The sequence below is a fragment of the Gracilinanus agilis genome, chromosome 2 (genome assembly GCF_016433145.1).
Source record: "Gracilinanus agilis isolate LMUSP501 chromosome 2, AgileGrace, whole genome shotgun sequence".
Taxonomy (NCBI): domain Eukaryota; kingdom Metazoa; phylum Chordata; class Mammalia; order Didelphimorphia; family Didelphidae; genus Gracilinanus; species Gracilinanus agilis.
In genome coordinates, this window is record NC_058131.1 from 312446605 (window position 1) to 312467679 (window position 21075).

Consider the following 21075-nt stretch of genomic DNA (forward strand, 5'->3'; position numbering starts at 1 on the left):
CTACTTGATTTTTTCCATGTAGATTGCTAGGTCAAACTCTTTGAGGATTTGTGATACGATGATAATAGGTAGTGGAAAGAAGATGGAATCACTGAACTCTTGTTTTCCTTTTACCATTTTCTTTATCTGGAAGAGCATCTTTATGTTAGAAATGCCAGAACAAAAATACTTAATGGCGAATTGAAACCAAAGATAAGTGGGGCTAGAGTAAAAGAGTTTCTAGTTGTTTTTATTCACCAGGCCTAGACAAACTACATTCCAAAGTGCTGAAAGAACTAGAATTTGTGCTTGCTGTACTTCTTTAAAAGATGATGGAAAATGGTGGTGGTAACCTGGGTTTGTAGAAGGGCAAACATCCTATTTGAGAAAATGAGAGAGACAGTCCGAGAAGAGGCTGGAAACTGTCTGCACACTATAGTCTGGTGAGCTTGGCTTTGACTAAGAACAAAATTCTAGATTGTATTATTAGAGGGATAACGATCACAAAGAGTCTGTATGATTTCATCAAGAACAGGTCATCCCAGACTAACCTCAATTCCTTAATTGTTAAACTAGGAGGTCAGGGAAATACTCTAGTTGAACTTTACTTAGAATTTAGCAAAGCATTTTATAGAATATCTCAGGCTATTCTTATAGACAAGATAATAAGAGGAGGGCTAGATAATAGTATTGTTAGGTGAATTTCAAACTAGTTGAGTAGCTGAAAGTAAATAGTAGTCAGTGATAACTTCTTGTCAGCTTGGAAGGTCACTTAGTGGAACACCCCAGAAAACTTCCCCACCTGGTCATGTGCTATTTAATATTTTTATCAATGGTAGGCAGAGTTATAATGGCAGAATATCTGAAAGAAGTATAGTTTACTCTTCCCTACCCTCTCCCACCCAGACCTCCTCCCCAAAGATCTAGAAAATGTATCAGACTAAATTCCGATGGGAAAATCCAAGAAAAAGTCAGTGAATCATTTTTCTAGTTCTTTAAGAAGACAGATGTTCTGGGAACACCGTGGATGGGATTTGTCCAGGAGTCCACTACACATAGAGTATGACAGCATCCAGGAACTGCTGCTTCAGAATAAAGTGTACAGAATCAGAAGGACAATTTTTACAATAACTACAATATTGTTAAGACAAACAACTTTGACAGATTTAGGGACTTTGATCAACACAGTAACCAACCAGTTTCATACTTGATACTTATTCTTTCCAAGGCCAATCTCTCTAATCGTCTCCTTTATCCCACCCCTTCCTGCTGCCTCCAGATTTCCCCTATTATCATCTGCTCTCCCCTCTCTAATTTTCAAATTCTCTTTATCTACTGGTTCCTTCTTTGCCAACATACTTCTTTACAAACACACTCAGATTTCCCCTTTCCTTTAAAAAAACTTCACTTGACTGTGGATGTTTAGTCTTTTCCCTTTCACAATCAAATCCTCTGTGATAAGGAGAAAAAGAACCATATTTGGAACCAGAGGATCCAAATTTTGAATCTACCTCTTTCACTCATTGTGTATACTTGAGGGCAAGTCACATAATCTCTAAGGGGCCTCAATTTCCACATCTATTAAAATGTGAGGATTAGACTGGATGATTTTAAAGATCCCTTCCAGCTCAAAATCAATGATCCTATAACTCTAGAAAAAGCTATTTATATTCCTTACCTCAATTTCCTCATCTCCTATTTACTTTTCAATCTCTCAAATGTCTGGCTTCTGACCTTATTACTCAATCTGCTTTTCTCCAGGGATACTAATGATCTAATTACTAGGTTGTAGTGTTCATTTGTTTTTGTGACCCCATTTGGGGGTTCTTTGGCAAAGATACTGGAGTGGTTTGCCATTTCCTTCTCCAGCCTATTTGACACATGAGGAAATTGAGGCAAACAGGGGTTAAGTGACTTGCCCAGGGTCACAAAGCTTTCTGAGGCTGGATTTGAAATCAGGAAGATGAATTTTCCTAACTCTAGACCAGTGATTCCCAAAGTGGGTGCCACGGCCCCTTGGTGGGTACTGCAGCAATCCAGGGGAGTGGTGATGGCCACAGGTGCATTTGGGAGCAGTGAATAATTGTAAGGGGGTGGTGATAGTATGGGACAGGGGGCACTAAGTAATATTTTTTCTGGAAAGGGGGCGGTAGGCCAAAAAAGTTTGGGAACTACTGCTCTAGACCCAGCATTCTATTCACTGTTTCACCTAGCTGCCCTAATTGCTAATAAATTCTTTTCTGAATCCTATTCTTTCTTGACTTCTCTTTTGCATTTAATATTTTCTCTCCTAACTTTTTTATTTGAGGTTACCACCATTTTTGAGGCCTCCCAGATTTGCATATTCAGCATTGTCTTTGACTCTGAAAGCTCTTCACTCCCACTCTATCCCAGTGTCCTTACCAGCCCCATGTCTAATCAGTTGCCAAGTCTTGGTAATTCTCTCTTTTTACTTATCACAGCCACCACACTTTCAGATTTATCACCTATCCCCTAACCCACAGCAATAGATTCCTGATGGTTCTTCTTGTTTATAGTTGTTCCTCTCCATCCTTTCATCTATACAGCTGCCAATTTTTATTTCTGAAGTATAGATCTGATTGTGTCATTTCCTGTTCACCAGCCTTCTTTGCCTTTGCCTCTATTGCCTCTACAATAAAATCTGATTTGGATTTAAAAACCCATCTCAATCTACCTCCAACCTATCTTCCCAGATTGATTTCACCTTATTTTCCCTCTCTTACACTAAGTTCTAGCCATATTGGCCTTCAGACTGCCTTTTTCATCTCTGCCTCTGTGTCTTTGTGTAGTCTACCTCTCATTCCTGGAACTCTCTCCCTCTTCACCTATTTTTTGGAATCCCTGAGCCCTTTCAAGCTTCAGTTCAATTGTCACGTTCTGCAAAATAATTTTCCCCCAACCCAAAATTATGTATTTTGTCTTTGTATACCTAGCACCTGGCTTATAGAGTGGTCACCTAATAAATGCTTGTTGATTTTAATTGAAAGATAAAATGTAAAGGCCTACACTTGATTTGCTATAATTCTTCTAAAAAAGATCAGGGATTGAAACGAAATGACTACCAGATTGTCACAAGTCAACAGTGTAATATAGCAACCTAAAAAGCTAATGAGATCTATCCACATTAAAGGATAACTAGAGGGATTATAGCACCATTCTATACTTTCTGGCTAGATCACATCTGGATAATTGTGTTCAGTTCTGGTAGATGTTTTTTAGGAAGGACATTGTTCAACTAAAGAGAATAGCAAGTAGGACTGTGAAGGGCCTCAGTCACACCATTTGCAATTCCAGTGAAGCAACTGGGGATGTTTACATTGGAAACTAGAATAGTTACAGGAGTAATGGTAGTAGTATTAGAATATTTGAAGGTCTCTTATCTAGAGGAGTTAAATTTACTCTGCTGGATCCTAGAGGGCAGATCTAGAGAAAAACCTAACTATTAAAGCTACACAAAAGTGGAATAATATGACTTTGGGAGGTAATGAGTACTCCCCACTAATAGAGATCTTCAAGTAAAGGTTGGGTAGCCACTGGTCATTTTTTTAATTGATGAGATTCTTACTCAGTCATAGATTGAACTTGATGGCTCTGAGAGCCTTTCCAAATGTGAGATTCATTGAATCTATAAAATTATATTCAATGTTAAAATAAATATAGTAAGGTCTTGTATTCTTTATACCTCTTTGTTGTAACTGTACAGATATGACCTGCTGGAAAAATTTTTTTCCTGTGAACTTGCAGTTCCCTTCTCATAGTTTTATCAAGGATGTATCCAACATATGCAGACATCACATACTTGTAGATTTAGAGTTGAATCTAGAAGACTTTTTGGCTAGATTCCACTATTGCTTTCCTGGGTGATTTTCCTTTGTCACCAGCCAATACAGAAGCAGGATTTCTTCTCCAAAGACTACTCTTAGGATTCAGAATCTTCTAATTTCTCCTTTTATACCCTTCTCCTTGTATATTGTATCATAGCACAGATAATTTTTGAATATGATTTTGAAAATGATAAGACTATCTTATCACTGTGCTGAAGAATCTTGGAATATGGATTGTATACAGAATAATTCAACTATAAAGATGAATTCTTGTCCCTTTAATCAGTCTGAATTGACTTAAAAGCTTATTGCTATTTCACTCTGTATAATTAATTTATTAATAATCTGCCTGGTACAAGGCATTGTGCTAAATTGTAGTGGTAATAATGGCAATGGTACCAACAATAAATGATAACTTACTTATTTAGGGCTCTTTGAAGTTCATAAAGTATTTCCCTCACAATACCCTGATGAGAGAGAACACTTGGTAATACTTTTTATCCCTTCTTTGAGTCTGAATGGGCCAAGCAGATTAGCTGCTAACACATATTACAATCAGTGCTTTTTCAGCTATATCATATTGCACTTTTTGATAAAGAGTTTTAAAGTTTTCCGTTTTCAAAAAATGTTTAGGTGACAATCCTAACACTGGAGGATTTAGGAAGTATCTGTTTTAAAGTCTATGCAAGTTCTACTAGACATAAAATTATTTTGGCTCCAAATCAGAAAAATGTAGTTATTTTAGAGGTCTCAGAATCATAAGCTAAAATGCAAATAAAATATTTATTTGGGAAAAAAAGTGCTACTTTATGAAACTAAGATGCTTTTCCTACAGTGTGAAGATATTTCATTGCAAAGAGCAATAAGAATTAGTTTTTAGTCTACTGTTAGTAAAGAAAGACCAACATTTTATATTACGTATTCTCAGGGGCATTGATACTTCTCTAGAGACTAAAATGCCTTTTAGTGAAATATGTGACATTTTAGATATCTTACAGCTATGTTATATTTTTTAGGTTGCTCATTAGTGGTATCAGTACATTTCTGGGGAAGAAGGGCCACGAGGAGGAATTTGGTAGGAACAGATTTGGATCTGTGTAATGAACTTAAATACCTTTTAGAGCAGAGTATACAGGATATACTATTAAAGTTTTCTTTTTTAAATGTACTTCTTAAACCAGTACTATTTAACATGTAGTTAAAGTAAACTGAGAAAGAGATGAAGCATCTTTCTGATCCTCAGAACAGTATATTTATGTATATTTTTCAAGTATTCAGCATTTTTTGAAATGCTTCATTCAAATAGTTTTTAATTTCAGTTTTGGATTTAATAGTAATATGCTGCTATCATGCTAATACTCTATTTTTGAACTAGAATTTTGAAAACTAATAGTTAAAAATTTGTAGGTTCAGCTTTGCCAAATTATCACTTATATATAAATGTTGTAAAGCAATCTTTGTATCTGATTTTTATTGACAGATTGACTCTAAATAGAGAAAATAGCACAGTAGGAGTTAAAATTTGAACAGAAACCACTCATTGTTCTATAACCTTCTTAACTTTTTCCCTTTACAGGAAATGACCTAAAGGCCTTACAAATACATTTGTGCATTCTTGCCTCAGACTTTACAATTGAGTATAAACTCAATCTGGAAACAACACTTATTAATGTTACAAAGGAAACAACTACCTCAGAAAACAGAAGGAAAGGAAGAGGCAGCTTGGCAACTTGAAATAACAAACACTCCATTTTTTAATAACTTGACTTGTGAAAAAAGAAGACATTTTATTTTTTTTCCCTGCAGCATTAAGAAGAAATACTACAGGTAAATGGATTTGGCAGACTGGCTCTGTCAAAATAATGCAGAAATTGGATCTGTCAAAAGGACTTAGTTTAAAGTAAAAATTCTCTGCACTGCTTTTTATAATCACTGTTGATCAGTGTGTGAGTTTTTCTTTTGTTTTGTTTTACTTTTCTGATATGTTATTGGAAAATATTAAGATACTGAATTTTTAAAATTAAGATTATTTTCTGTTCATATAGATAAAACAGTATCAGGTGTCAAAATATTCTGGCAAAATAATTACTAGTAAAAGTTTTTTTCTGTTTGACAACTGCATCTTATGGAGAGAGTGGAATACTAAACAAAAAGATTTTGAGTTTTCATTTTTGTGAATTGTACCTGCAGCAGAGCTGCCCTTGAAACATTGACACGGCAAACCTGCCGCTCTCTTTGTTGCTGAGACACACTGTGGGGGTACCTGCCTATTGGAAATGCTTTTATGGAACTCTTGTTTGCAGTCCTCCACTATTATTATACGTAACCACAATTCTCAAGGAAGAGAATTGAAAAACTGATTAATTCAAGGACCTTTGGACAATTTCTTACCTATGTATTGTTGTAGTGCACAGGAAAGTAAAATGGACTACAAGCGGCGCTTTTTGCTTGGCGGGTCCAAGCAGAAAGTGCAGCAACACCAGCAGTATCCAATGCCTGAGCTAGGCAGGACCCTGAGTGCCCCCCTGGCATCCGCTGCCTCAGCATCCCCTTTGGTCTCTGCAGCTGCTGCAAATAGCTGCAACCATACTGTAGCCCACACTACTCCAATTGCAGACATCCAGCAGGGAATCTCCAAATATCTGGATGCACTCAATGTGTTTTGCCGTGCAAGTACTTTTCTTACAGACCTTTTCAGCAGTGTATTTAGGAACTCTCCCTATTCAAAGGCAGCTATGCAACTGAAGGATGTGCAGGAACATGTCATGGAAGCAGCCAGTAGACTAACAGCAGCAATAAAACCAGAAATAGCAAAAATGCTGATGGAATTGAGTGCTGGAGCTGCTAACTTTAAAGATCAAAAGGAATTCAGTCTCCAGGATATTGAGGTAGAGTACCCTTTTATGTGCTACTTTAATAGTTAAATTTATTTGATAAGACAAATTTAATGGCAAATAAATGAATACTTGGTTTTTATTAAATAAACATTTCCTGCTTTGCTAGATCAACTTAATGGTCTTTAAAATATCTTCTTATAATATGAAGTACTGTCTTAATATGTTGTTTTAATCTTTCATGTGGTTTCATATTAAGTATAAGATTTATGTCTACCAAGTGAATGCTTTTATTTTTAATTGAGCATGTTGGTTAAAATGCTTTCATGTTTTTTACCTTAAAATCTAAATCAATTTCTTTGAGAAATCTTGCTTGCCTCAATTAATTTGCATTTAGAGAGATATGTTTGAATAATGGATAGAGAATTGGTCATGGAATCAGAAAGACTTGGATTCAAATCCTGCTTCTGAAATATACTAGCTGTATGACCGTAGGCAAGTTACCTAACTCATCAGTAACCCAAGCCTGAAGAGTTGCTACAAAGGAATTGTCTATGATCAAGAGCAGTGAAGGGGATTTTTCCACCCTGAAATCACAGGTCCAAAATCAGGGGAAAAAACATTTTGCATTGTATAATGTACCTCAGTTCAAATCCAACATCTGACACTTAGTAACTCTGTGACCAATAGACAACTTAACCTTTTTGCATGTCAAGCAACTCTGAAGGCCTATCTGCTGTTGGTGGAGAGAGTTCCTATGCTTGGAGTTGTCCATACAGAGGCAGTCACAGATCCCTCCACAGCCCTACACTGAAACTGGTAGGGCTGAAAAGGCTTTGAGTAGAGGGACGCAAGATGGGCTTTGTACATGTAACCCACATTCCAGGATGAGCTAACTTGTAAGTGGCTTATCACCAGAAGGTTGATTACTTTAGTTTTTGGCTATAACAGCTCAATAAAGTAGTAGCATGGCTACTGGTTTCCATCAGAATCAGGCAATCTGGATGGATTTAAGAGCCACCACTGATATCCTGGATGTATATAACCTTGGGCAGAACTGTTTAACCTCTCAAGTTTCCTGGCTCTACTCTTTCTATTACTGTAAGTGATGGAAGTTACTGATCTTCACTAATGAAGGACATTCTCCCTATTGGGGCTTGCTCATACTCATGAAATCTCAGATATGGTTAAAAACATCTTACAAAGACTATTTGGTAAAACATGGGAAATGCATTGTAGAAATTATAAAGCTGTCAGTGAGGGCATACCTATATTGATGAAATCACAAAATTTTATCATTTCTTAATTTTTTTGAAAAGCTGTAAAAATGGAATGTAAATAGGTTTCAAAGGGAAGAACCTTTCTAGCTAACTGGAAGAAGATATCCTCACATAAACCATATCATTGTATTTTATGATAAAAATCTTGAATTTTAGAAATATTAGTGATCCTTAACTATTGTTGGAATAAACCTTAAATGTATTGAGTATCAATTTTTAAGAAGAGAGCATATATTTAAAATATGTGTATTCAGTTACCTTGTATTTTGCTCAGTTTTCTGTTAAATTACACAAATTTTAAATATAAGCCTGGATTTTAGAAACAGATGTAGTTCCTAGCTGTATGATATCATTATTAAGTATCGTTTTGATTTAGTGCACATGTGACAGGGAGTGTGGCATGATAGGAGTGCCAACTTTGAAGTCAAGATGACCTGGGTTTGGATTCTGCCTTCCATGCCTATGTACTGGCTGTATGATCCTGAGCCAGCCTCAGCAGCTCAGATAACTACAAGATTCTGAAACTTCAGAGCAGTTGTAGACATGCATTGGTAAAGGGAGCTTTCTTTCTGAAATTTGTCCATATCACTGAAAAACAAAAAAAAGCAAAACACACATATAGAGCTGTTACTCTTAAATACAATTGGATTAATGGAAATAAAGCACTAAAATTGAGATATCAAGAAAGGCTTCCTATAGAAGGTAGTATTTTAGCCAGGAGATAGCTAGTGAAAATGCCCAGAGTCTGGAAATGGAGCATCTTGTATGAGTAATATCAGGGAGAGGCCACTGTCACTGAATGGCAGAATATGTGATGGGATATTAAGTATAAGATAACTAGAAAAGTGGGGTCAGAGGGTGCCATGTTTTGAAGAACTTCGAATATTCCAAAGAGGATTTTATATTTGATCCTGGAGTTGCTAGGGAGCCCCAGGAATTTATTGAATGTATGTATGGGGTGCAGGAAGGATGTCTGACACATTCAGATCTGTGGTTTAAGAAAATCACTTTAATAGTTGAGCAGAAGATGGAATAGAGTGGGAAGGAGACTTGTGAAAGGAAGACTAACCAACTGGCCAGGTGTGAGGTGATGAGGGCATGCACCAGGTGATGGCAGTGTCAGAGGAGAGAAGAGGGCTTGTGCTGGAGAGGTTCTGGGTGGATAAGAAGATTTGTGTGTTGTTAGCATAGAGATAACAATTAAATCAGTGGGGACTGGTGAGACCACAGAGTGAAATAATATAGAGGGAGAAAAGAAGAGGGTCCAGGATAGAGCTGCATGGGACATCCATGTTTAGCAAGCATGATCTGGAGGGAGATCCAGCAAAGGAGATCGAGAAGAAGCAGTCAGATAGGAAAAAGAGAAATGCAAGTTAAAACAACTCTGAGGTACACTTCGCACTTTTCAGATTGGTTAAATTGACAGAAAAAGAAAATGATGAATGTAGGCAGGCATGTGAGAAAATTGAAACACTAATGTACTGTTGATAAGAGTTGTGAACTAATCCATAAAATTAGGGTCTGCTTCGTATTCTACTGGGGAATAAAACAGGGAGAAGCCAAATATGGTACTGTGAAAAGAGAACTGGATTTGAAGTCAAAGTGAAGTCAAAGCTCTACAATTTCCTATATAACAAGGTACTTTCCACAGCCTCAGACAAGTTACTTAATCTTTTTGGATCTCAGTTTCCTCATCTCTTGAATCAAGGAGTTGAACTAGATGAACTTTTTAAAAATTAAACTTTATTTTAAAAAATTATTAAAACAACTTTTCTTTACTTCTCTCAAATCTCCCTTTCCCCATAAATGAAAACAAAAATAAATGGGGATAGTTTCCTACATTGCCCATATCAAAAAATATGTGATTTATTCTCTTCACCTCTCTGTTAGATGATGAGCAGGGTTCTTCATCAATGACCCTTTGGAATCCTGGTTCATCACTGTATTGATATCAGGCCTCTCATAGCTCTAGGTCCATGCCCCTGCTGTCCAAGGGCATCTAGGCAGAAACAGTGATGTGCTGTTGACCTTTGTGCTGTAGGAAAATGAGGGAGTAAGAAAGGAATCTGGCGCTTTCATGCTTATTGGCAAATTTAATTTTTGCCTTTTCCTCTCTTTTTTTTAAACCGTTACCTTCTGTCCTAGAATTGAGACTAATTGGTTCCAAGACAGAAGAGTGGTTAGGGCTAGGCAGTTGAGGTTTAGTAACTTGAGATCACTCAACTAGAAAATATCTGCAGTGAAATTTGAATCCAGGTCCTCTGATTCTAGGGTCCTATATCCACTCTAGCTACTCAAGATATGGATGTTTCACTTCTAGTAATAGAATTTAAGATTATGCTAATTTTTAAAAGTGTCATAAAATACTGACCTCTATTAAAAGTCTATGGTCAAATGAAAACTTCGACTTTCTTTTACATTAACTCTTGTCAAAACAAATTAAATCAACAATCAATAAACATTGTGTTTTCTATGTGACATCATCTACCATGTTCCCATGGGCACTCTGTCCTCATATCTTTTATAACATTTAAGTTATATTAAGTTATATAACACTAAGTTATATTACAGTTAATCATCTCTCATTTTCCACTCTCCCCCAATCCATCCCCAGCACTAGACTAAGATTGAAGAGGCAGAAACCGTGTTGATCTTTTTTTTTTTTTTTTTTAACCAGTTCTGTCTTAGAACTGATAAAACACTTCAGTTTTTGCCAATTGCCTAGCCCTTCCTGCTCTTCTGTCTTGAGCAGGAAGGGCTAGGCAATTGGGGTTAAGTGAGTGCGCTGGGTCCCACAGCTAGGAAGTATCTGAGGCCAAATTTGAATCTAGGTCCTCCCAACTCCAGGTCTGGCTGGCTCTCGGTCCACTGAGTCAACTAGCTGCCTCTAGTCTTTTCTTTAAATCTACATTGCTTAGTACAATACATTGTACATAATAAAAGCTTATCAAATGCTTGTTGATTAATCAGTTCTGGTTTTTCCTTTGTTTTTAGAATGTTTGACAAAATTAAATATAATTCAGAGACATTAGTCTTTTTTCCTAACAGTAAATAATCAGTGGGGGTATCAGAAAATAAAAGTCAAATAGAAACATTTATACCTAGACGTTCTTGATCCCTTGTTCAGATGAATACTTTTATAATCACACACAGTGATTAATTATAACTGAACTGTAAATGAATGAATTATAATTGAATATTTTAATAATAGCTAGCATTTTTATAATGCTTTAAGTTTTATAAAACCTTTTAAAGTACTATTGTTATTTCTATTCCTATTGGTAATGATTGCAATTTATTTATTGATTTGTATGTTGCTTTACATATATTTATTTATTGATTTGTATGTTTATTATTTATTTATTGATTTGTATGTTGCTTTACATATATAATTGCATTTTAGTCATACAAAAAAAAAACGCGAGTTAAATATAAATTACAGCCAGTCACTCGAGTTAAATATAAATTACGGCCAGTCAGACTCTTTGAATTCAAGAAATTAAAAAATGAGGGAGACACATGATCAGTTTCTCTTAAACTATTTTATTTCCTTCATTTAGTGACAAATTGATTTTTTCTTCCTTTCTTTTTAAAAAAAGTTGACTGTTAATTTTGTTGACTTTTTCATATAACCAGTTTTTAGTTTCGTTTATTATTTCTTTAATTTTGCCTTCTTTAATAATCACACATATTCTTGATATGCCATTTATTGTCTTTCTGGTTTCACTTATCAAGGAAATATCAGTGTATCTGTGATTTATTTTCTCTATTGGCATGTCAACTTACTTATTACCTGAGAAAAATCTCATGTTTAGAGCATGACCCCTTAAATTAATATTTTTAGATAGTCTTAAAAGACCGATTCATAGCATCTATTGATTGCCATTAAACCATGCCCAATACAACAGTGGAAGAGGGCCACACACAAGACTGAGGGGGGTCATTTTATGTTTTTATCAATAGGTTGCACTGACCTTAGAAATCATCACTTAGTGACTGACTTATTTTTTTTATGAAAACCCTTACCTTCCATCTTAGAATCAATACAGTGTATTGGTTCTAAGGCAGAAGAGTGGAAAGGGCTGGGCAATGGGGGTCAAGTGACTTGCCCAGGGTCCCACAGCTAGAAAGTGTTTGAGGCCAGGTTTGAATCCAGGACCTCCTGTTTCTAGGCCTGGTGGCTGGCCTATACCATAGAGTTGTCCTTGAACAGTAGAGAGTCTGTTGAGAAGATTTTAACGTAGATATTTTGTGAGACTTTCTCAAAATTCAGTTACAATGCTCTGGAAAAACATTTCTTCCATATATGGCTCATCTAGGTAGGCTGCCAAAGAGATCAGTTTTTCATTTTTAGACAGAGGAATTTTATGTCTTTTGGGCAAGGCTTCTTAGTCTTTTTTATGTCATGGATCTCTTTGGCAATCTGATGAAGCTTTTGGACCCCTTCTCACAATAATGCTTGTTGCCTAAATTAATATTTGGAAATGCTAAAAGGTTAGGGAAAGTAAAGTATACTTTTTTCCCAACTAATTTCATGGATACTCTGAAAACTTTCCACAGAACCTTTGGTGACTTGTAGATAAGAACTGATTTGGAGAGTACCTTTTATTTGTGTTTGTAGTAACTCCTTCAGTATTATTATCATGTGAACAGATTGGCAGATTCTTTTTTTAAAAAAGCGTTACTGAATTAATTTTTAATTTTCATTTTGATAATATTTTGAGACTGAGTTTTACATAGTACTTTCTAGCTTGGTAGAACCTGACAGAAATTTTGTTCTCCAGTCAAGTCAAGAACTTATTATCACTACCCTCTCTTAGAGAAGTGTCAGAGGACTTGGTACCAAATAATTATAGCTAGTATTTATAGCACTTTACAAAACACTTTATATGTTTTCTCAATTGAACCTCATTATAATCCTGTGAAGAAGGTGCTATTAGTACCCTCATTTTATAGCTAATGAAATTGAGGCTGACAACTGTCCAGGGTCACAGAGTTAGTAAATATCTGAGTAAGATTTGAATGCAAGTCTTCCTAACACAAAGTCTAGCACTCTACCACCTAACTGCATGAATCAAGATCCAATAACCTAGAACCATGTTAGAGAGAAAAGAATGCTTGACATGAAGTAATAAGAAATCTGGGTTCAAATCCAGGATCTAATATTTATTGTCCAGACAGAGCTCCCAGAGTTGTTCCTGCTCAAATAGTCCTTTTCTGCCTCATTTCTCCATGATATTTCCTGTAGCCAGAAGTGTCTTTTTGGTAGAACTCTCATACTTTTATTTGTATCTCTCTTATATTTTTATAGTATTCTACCTAGTATTAGAGCTCTTTGTGTAGATGGTTTATCTTCTCCATCACACTGTAAATTCCCAAGAATAAGAATGCTGTCTTATTTATCTTTATATCTCCTACCAGGGGACATGTTTGAACATTGCAGGTTTTCTTAATGTCGATTGCATTGAATTTATCAAATGGCTAAAAATGGCAGACTAATAACTCAATTGAATTTTGTCTCATAAATTCTCAAGTTAAATTTCTTTGTTGTCAATGCCATCCATGCTTTATGAGCTTGAAATATTTGATAACTTAAGCCTCCTCTGGGAGAAGCTTTGCAGACAGTAACTCAGGGCAGCAGTGGTAGCAGCAGCCTATCCCCCAAAGATTTGTGTGGACTACATTTCTCCCAAGCTATCCTAAACTATAATCAACTGTAATTGAACAGCTACTGTATTGTATGTTTAAGGATACAATGTGAAATGGCCTTCTAGAGTTCACTAATGTCTAACTTATACAGCTAATCACCATTAACCTCCTCTTCTCACCAACCTATTTAATTGCCTTTAAAAAGATGACTCTAAGTATAAATTTATACTTAAGTGGTATGATCAGGAGTCAGCATACTCTTGTCAGAAAAACCTGAACATGAATCCTGCCCCTGCCAATTACTGGCTTTGTGACCCTGACTAGGTAAGTCACTTTGCCTCTTTAAGCCTTTGTAGAATCTTCCTACAGAGTCGTTGGGAGGCTCATTTGAGCTAATACAGAGTGTATGAAAATTCTTGGGGCAACTTTAAACTATTAAAAATTTTTAAACTGCACTAAGGCTTTTGGGACACCCTGGATGTATAAAGCACTTTGCCAGCTTTCAAATGCTTACATAAGTCAGGTCAAGCTAAACCTGTGATGAAGGCAAAATATTTTTTTTGTGGGAATGTTTAGAGAAACATCTCACCCTGCCCTTTTGCTCAGTGGAGCTATATTCTTGTAACATTGAACATCATTATATATTTTTTTTAAAAAGAGATAATTTGGACCCTAAAGCTGAGAGCAAACTTTGGACTGCATGCCATTTTGGACTTTTCCCTACCTCTAAGCCTAAGCCTCCGAGGACTTAAAACAAAACATCCTGGCCACCTGCCTGGCCCTGAGCTTCTGTTCAGATTATTTTTATCCTTGAGAGATGGGAGCAAAGTTAGGCAAGCCCCTTGGGTAGGATTCACCTTTGCCAGACCTCTGACTCTTTCCAGTCTATAAATAGCATAGCTACTGCCTCAAGAGTTGGTCATCTGCCAAGGGAAAGGCATATTTAGGCCTGGAAAAGAAGTGATAGAAGAGGAAGACAAGGGTAAGGGTCTTCACTAGTGCCTTTTCCTATTCTGTTTTACTGTGTTCTTCATAATTGCTGACCGTTCTCTCTCGTGATATATCAGTCTTTGGAGTGTACTTCTGAATAATTTATGGAGATCCCTTGAAATGCAAATAACTGGCCTTTGGCAGTGCTTTGTTTTTCTATATATGGCCAGTCTAGGTAGGCTGCCAAGGAGATTAGTACCAGGAAATTTTACATCTCTATGAGAATACATTTGCTATTTTCCAGTGATTCTAGTGACTAAGTGTCCTTCCTATGTGACCAGACTGACAGATACATTTTTAAATTAATTAAGTAAATTAATTAATTTAGAATATTTTCCATGATTATATGATTCATATTTTTACCCTCCCATAGCCAATGAACAATTTAAATGGGTTTTACATGTATCATTGATCAAGACCTATTTCCATATTATTCATATTTGCATTCGAGTGATCATTTAGAATCTACATCACCAGTCATATCCCCATCGAACCCCATGTGATCAAGGAAATGTTTTTCTTCTGTGTTTCTACTCCCACAGTTCTTCCTCTGAAGGTGGATAGCAATCTTTCTCATAAGTCCCTCAGAATTGTCCTGCATCATTGCATTGCTGCTAGGAGAGAAGTCCATTACTTTCAGTTGTGCCACAGTATATCAGTCTCTGTGTACAGTGTTCTTCTGACTCTGCTCCTTTCACGCTGCATCAATTCCTGGAGGTCATTCCAGTTCACTTGGAATTCCTCCAGTTCATTATTCCTTTGAGTACAATAGTATCCTATCACCAACAGATACCACAATTTGTTCAGCCATTCCCCAATTGAAGAACATCCCCTCATTTTCCAATTTTTTGCCACCACAAAGAGTGCAGCTATAAATATTTTCATACAAGTATTTTCCCTTATTATCTCTGGAGTACAGACGTAGCAGTGGTGTGGCTGGGTCAAAGGGCAGGCAGTCATTTAAAGTCCTTTGGGCATAGTTCCAAATTGCCTTCCAGAATGGTTGGATCAATTCACAACTCCACCAGCAGCACATTACTATCTGAATTTTGCCACATCCTCTCCAACATTATTACTTTCCTTTGCTGTCATTTTAGCCAATCTGCTAGGTGTGAGGTGTTTTGATTTGCATTTCTCTAATTATAAGAAACTTAGAACACTTTTTCATGTGCTTGTTGATAGTTTTGATTTCTTTATCTGAAAACTGCCTATTCATGTCCTTTGCCCATTTATCAATTGGGGAATGGCTTGATTTTTTTTTTGTACAATTGATTTAGTTCCTTATATATTTGAGAAATTAGATCTTTGTCAGAATTTTTCGTTATAAAGATTTTTTCCCATTTTGTTGCTTTCCTTCTAATTTAGGATGCATTGCTTTTGTTTGTACAAAATCCTTTAAATTTAATGTAATCAAAATTATTCATTATACATTTTGTGAAATTCTCTATTTCTAGCTTGGTCTTAAAATTCTTTTCTTTCCCATAGATCAGACAGGTATACTATTCCATGTTCATCTAATTTACTTATAGTTTCCTTCTTTATATTTAAGTCATTTACCCATTCTGAATTTATCTTGGTATAGGGTGTGAAATGTTGATCTGGACCTAATCTCTTCCATACTGTTTTCCAGTTTTCCCAGCATCTTTTGTCAAACAGTGGGTTCTCATCCCAAAAGTTGGGATCTTTGGGTTTATCGTATACTATCTTGCTGAGGACATTTACCCCAAGTCTATTCTATTGATCCTCCCTTCTGACAGATAAATCTTTTCAAAGCCTTGCTAAATTTAATTTTGGTCTTCATTTTGGTGATAACTAACATTTGTATATCATATAGTTAATAAGTCCCAGTTCATTTGAAACTTAGGTGTTCTGAATTCAAGGCTAAATTTTTCCTCATGCTTTTGTATCATGTTTTATTGCACTTGGGACTGTTGGAGATCATTTTTCTAAAAATAGATCTTGGTAGTTCACTTAGAGCTTATTTCAGTTTGAATAGCTGTTTATTTTGGATAAGAACGTGCCAAAAAATATTATAGACTAGTAGTAATGGAAAATAACAGAAGCTACTTAAAAATATGATTCTCATTACATACATAAAGCCAAATCAGCAGATTATATGGAAGATTTTCCAATGTTCTTTTGGTTTTATTGGTGGGACTGCTCTCTAGACATTTATAACTTAGTGACCTATCCTCTGATGATGAGCCTTTCCAAACTTAGTTTGGCTGGTCCTCAGATAGCTGATAGAGAGTTAATTATTTGTCAGACATTAGAAATCTTCCTAATTTGATAAAGAATTGCCAGAATTTATGCTATGTGGCAAAGCATTTGAGAAATCAGTGAAACATCCCACACTGGATGATTTAGGTGTGAAGTTGAGTGGATGTCATTCTTTGAGATAAATGATAGTATTTTTCTGCTAGAGAAAACATAGTAAAAATTCCTAATGTATATATTATAGATAACATTTTGAAGGCTCAAAATGTTTTTCCCTTTCTCCTTTCTAGTTCCTCATCCTCTTAACATTTCACATTGGGTCTTATCTTGGCATTATCTTAGCATTATCTTTTGACTACCTGATCTATGTTGGTGACTTCCAGATCTACAGATCTATTCCTGACCTTCTATATAATATAAGTAAAGCACTTTGTAAATTTTAAAATGTTATAATAATAGCTAATACTTAAATGATGCTTACTAAATGCCAGGCATTATGATAAGCACATTACAATTATTATATTATTTGATTCTTACAACCACCTGGAGAGGTAGGTACTATTATTTTTCCTGTTTCATAAATGAGGAAACTGAGGCAGATGAGTTGAGTGACTTGCCCAAGGTTACACAACTATGTAAGGTGCTATTAAAATTAATAATATTAGTATTATTCTGAGCTCTAGACTGGCATCTCAAATTACCTGAGAGCATCATCTGACTTCAAGCAGCATATTTTATCTATTATATCCAAGCATATTCTTTTCTATTAAACCTATTCTTTTTCTGAACGTTGCTGTTTCTCTTACATTGATAGACTCATTCTAATTCCTTGTTTATAGAGTAATCTACAGTGCTTCTCTCTACTCTCACCTCCTATATTCATTAGTTACTAAGTCCTGTAGATTGATTCTACCTTCACAAAATTTCTCACATTCTCCATCTATTTTCACCACCTCTACTCTCTTACAAGAAATTTCTGAATAATACTTTGCACATAGTGGATGATAAACGTTTGTTTCAAAGTAAATTGGCCAGATCTGTGCTAGCACTTAACAACTGTTGCAGTGATATCCTTATGGATCTTCCTGCTTTCATTGGCAGTTATGTGGCCCATTGAACTTGGAGACAGCAGGACCCAAGTTTGAATTCTGTATCAGACTTACTGACTCTGGGCAAATGACTTCACCTCTCTTGGCTTCAGTTTCTTCCCTGTAGAATGGTGCTAACAATAGCACAGCAGCCTTGTGAAAATTAAATCAAAATATACACAATGCTTTGCATACCTAAAGTACTATTTAAATAATTGTTATCATTTATTCTTGAATTTTCCTATTAATATATATCCTTTATAGCACTGTCTGAAAAATCCTATGGCATAGGTACAAGGTGAAGCAGTGAATTAAAGGGCCAGACTTGTAGTTGGGAAGACCAGAAATCAAATCCTGCTTTATTTGCTATGTGACCCTGGGCAAATCATTTGACCTCTCTCAACCTGTTTGCTTAACTATAAATTGAAAATAATAAAAGCACTTATTTCACAGAGTTGTCATGGGAACCAAATGAGATTAACATGTGTGCAGTGATTTACAAACCTGAAAGTATTATATAAATGCTAACTGTTAAATGGTGGCATATATTTTCCCAGTTCACTTTGAAACAAACATTTGTTGTCTCCTATGTACAGAGTACTGTTCTAGGTGTTTTGAAATACAAATTTGAAAAGTACTGCTGTCTGTATATGTTAAAAGTTAATAGTATAGAGCCATAATGGCAAACCTATGGCATGCGTGCCAAAGATGGCACACAGAGACCTCTTGGTGGGCAAACGTAGGCCCCTGGCTTGGCTGCCTGGGAGCCTGGCCTCTTCCCTAAATGCAGGGGGTGGGGCACCTGAGCCTTTCTCTAAGTGGAGCTCAGCCCTGGTTTGGTCAGCCAGAAGCCTAGGCTTGCCTCTGAATGTGGGAGGAGGTGCGGTGTGGGGCAGCAGTGTATGGCTGCACTATCCTGTTGGAGGAGCACTGGCCAGCCTAGGGCTGCTGGTAGCCTGGCACCCCCCCTTCCCCAATGCAAGGGGGCATTGGAGCCTCCCCGCAGAGCTTGGCCTTGGCTTTGCCGGCCAGCATCCCAGCACTGCATGCAGTTGGGAATGGGGCATGGCACACAATGAGGGCAGGGCATGGACACACAGTCAGGGGTGGGTGGGGCATGGCATTCCCAGTCCCTAAAAAGTTCTAAAAGGAACTGGTCTATAGGAAAAGGTAGAGACAGTTTGTGATATCTATAGTGATAACTATAATACATGGTATAGTGTCAAAAGGAAAAAAAGAAATCCAAATGAAATGTTCCAGGCCCTCACATAATTCATTCATCAGTTGTTTTCGGCAATGCAACATTGTTCTAAGTTAACATAGCAATAAATTATGTTTATTTTAATGAAAATATCTACCATTTCCTAAATAAATGGTACCTATTTTAGTTAAGATTACTTTTACATTTATATTGTATGACTTAACATCATCTAAGACAACTTTTTTAGTAAATTTTCAGCCTCACCACCTGAACAAGAATTGCTTCTAAAATATATACAATCGAAACAGGTAGGCAGCACAGTGAATAGAGTGAATAGGCCTGGAGTAGGGAGGACCTGGCTTCAGATGTGGCCTCATGCACTTTCTAGCTTTGTGACCCTGGGCAAGTCACTTACCTTCAGTCGCCTTATCTTGCTACTCTTTTGTCCTAGAAATGATACTATGACAGGTAAGGATTTTTAAAAAATAAAATATACCCAATAAATGATCATCTGACCTCTACATACAGATTTTAGATTACTCTAATTCTTGGGAAGTTTTTTCTAAAATAAAGCTTAAATTTCCCTTGTAACTACCACCCACTGCTTTTTGTTCTGTCCTCTGATGCCAAAAAGAGACCTAATCCCTCATCCTCATAACACATCTCTTCTTATACTTGAACACACTTATAATCCCTCTAAACCTTCTCTTCTCCAGATTAAACATGTCCAATTCTTTCACCAGTTTCTTACATGGGATGATTTTGAGGCCTTTCCCCATTCTGGATTCCCACTGAATATTCTCCAGCTGCGTAGTCATCTTCCTAGATGCCATTTGCAGATCTGAATGCAATGCTCCTTAGTTGGGAACTGCCCAGGACAGAATTCAGCAGGATGATCACCTCTAGTCTCAGATGCTGCATCTCTTTTGATATTACCTTAAGATTACTTTAGCTTTTTTGACTGCCATTTCCCATTTTTAAGTCATATCAAGTTTGCAAGAGATTAATACCATAAGGCAATTTTCAGAGAAACTGTTCCCCTTTCCTAATCATGGGAAGTTTATTTTTTTGAACCCAAGTGTAAGGCTATACCAGTGCTAAAACAGGTTAGACTTGGACAGAGGAAGGTTTAAATCCTACCGCTACTACTAGCTCTAAGGGCTATGGGCAAATCCCTTATGCTCTCTGAACCCCTATTTCTCCATCTATAAAATGGAGAAAAGTAATACAGGTCTTACCTATAAGTTGTTACCTATAACCTAAGTGTACTGAGGTTCAAATACAATAAAGTACTTGTCAGAGTATCAAGTGGTTTATAAATGGCAATTATTATTCCCTATTAGATTTGGCAGTCTTAGACACAATGTAGACTCATATTGAGCTTGCATTTTACTGAAACCCCCAGATCTTTCAGCTGAACTTCTGCCTTGATACCATCTCTTTCTCTCCCCCTTCTCCAGCTCCCTTGAGATCAGCTTCTAGAGCTGGAAGGGCCTTGGAATTTCTCCTATACAACCACCTCCTTTTATATACAAAGAAACTGAAGACCAGAAAGCTTAAGTGATTTATTAAAGGTTACATAGGTGGTGAGACGAGGATTTTGAACTCTAGTGTTTGGGCTCCCAAGTCCAGGAGACTTTCAGTGCTCTATCCATTGTAAAATTGATTTTTTTTACTCAAGATTTAAAAAGAGAATAATTATAATAACACCAGTAAAACTACATGTTGCAAAGATTGGGTCTGATTATTCCAGGAATAATTGTTTGAATGTGTAAATTTAATGAAAAACAGTTTTGTTGAGATTGATTGACCTTCCAGCTGCTTTGTTCTCTAGGTATTTTTGTTTGTTTGTTTATTTCTCTATAAGTATTTTATTGATAACTTAAAAAAATTTTTTAACATCTCTGCTGCTTCCCAGTAAGCCTTACTTTCGATTCTGCCATGTAAAAAATAGAGTCAAGAAAATAAAACAGAACTAGTCATGATGTCATC

At 36.3% G+C, this 21075-nt stretch overlaps 1 protein-coding gene across 1 annotated transcript in view; it reads left to right on the plus strand.

The window, feature by feature from the left end:
- Nucleotides 1–6163: 6163 nt before the first annotated feature.
- Nucleotides 6164–21075, plus strand: part of GARRE1 (granule associated Rac and RHOG effector 1) — an 82674-nt gene continuing 67762 nt past the window's right edge. The window contains exon 1 of the mRNA XM_044664204.1: nt 6164–6712. Within this exon, the coding sequence (XP_044520139.1) occupies nt 6218–6712 (495 nt within the window). The 5' untranslated portion in view covers nt 6164–6217. The remainder of the gene's footprint in view (nt 6713–21075) is intronic.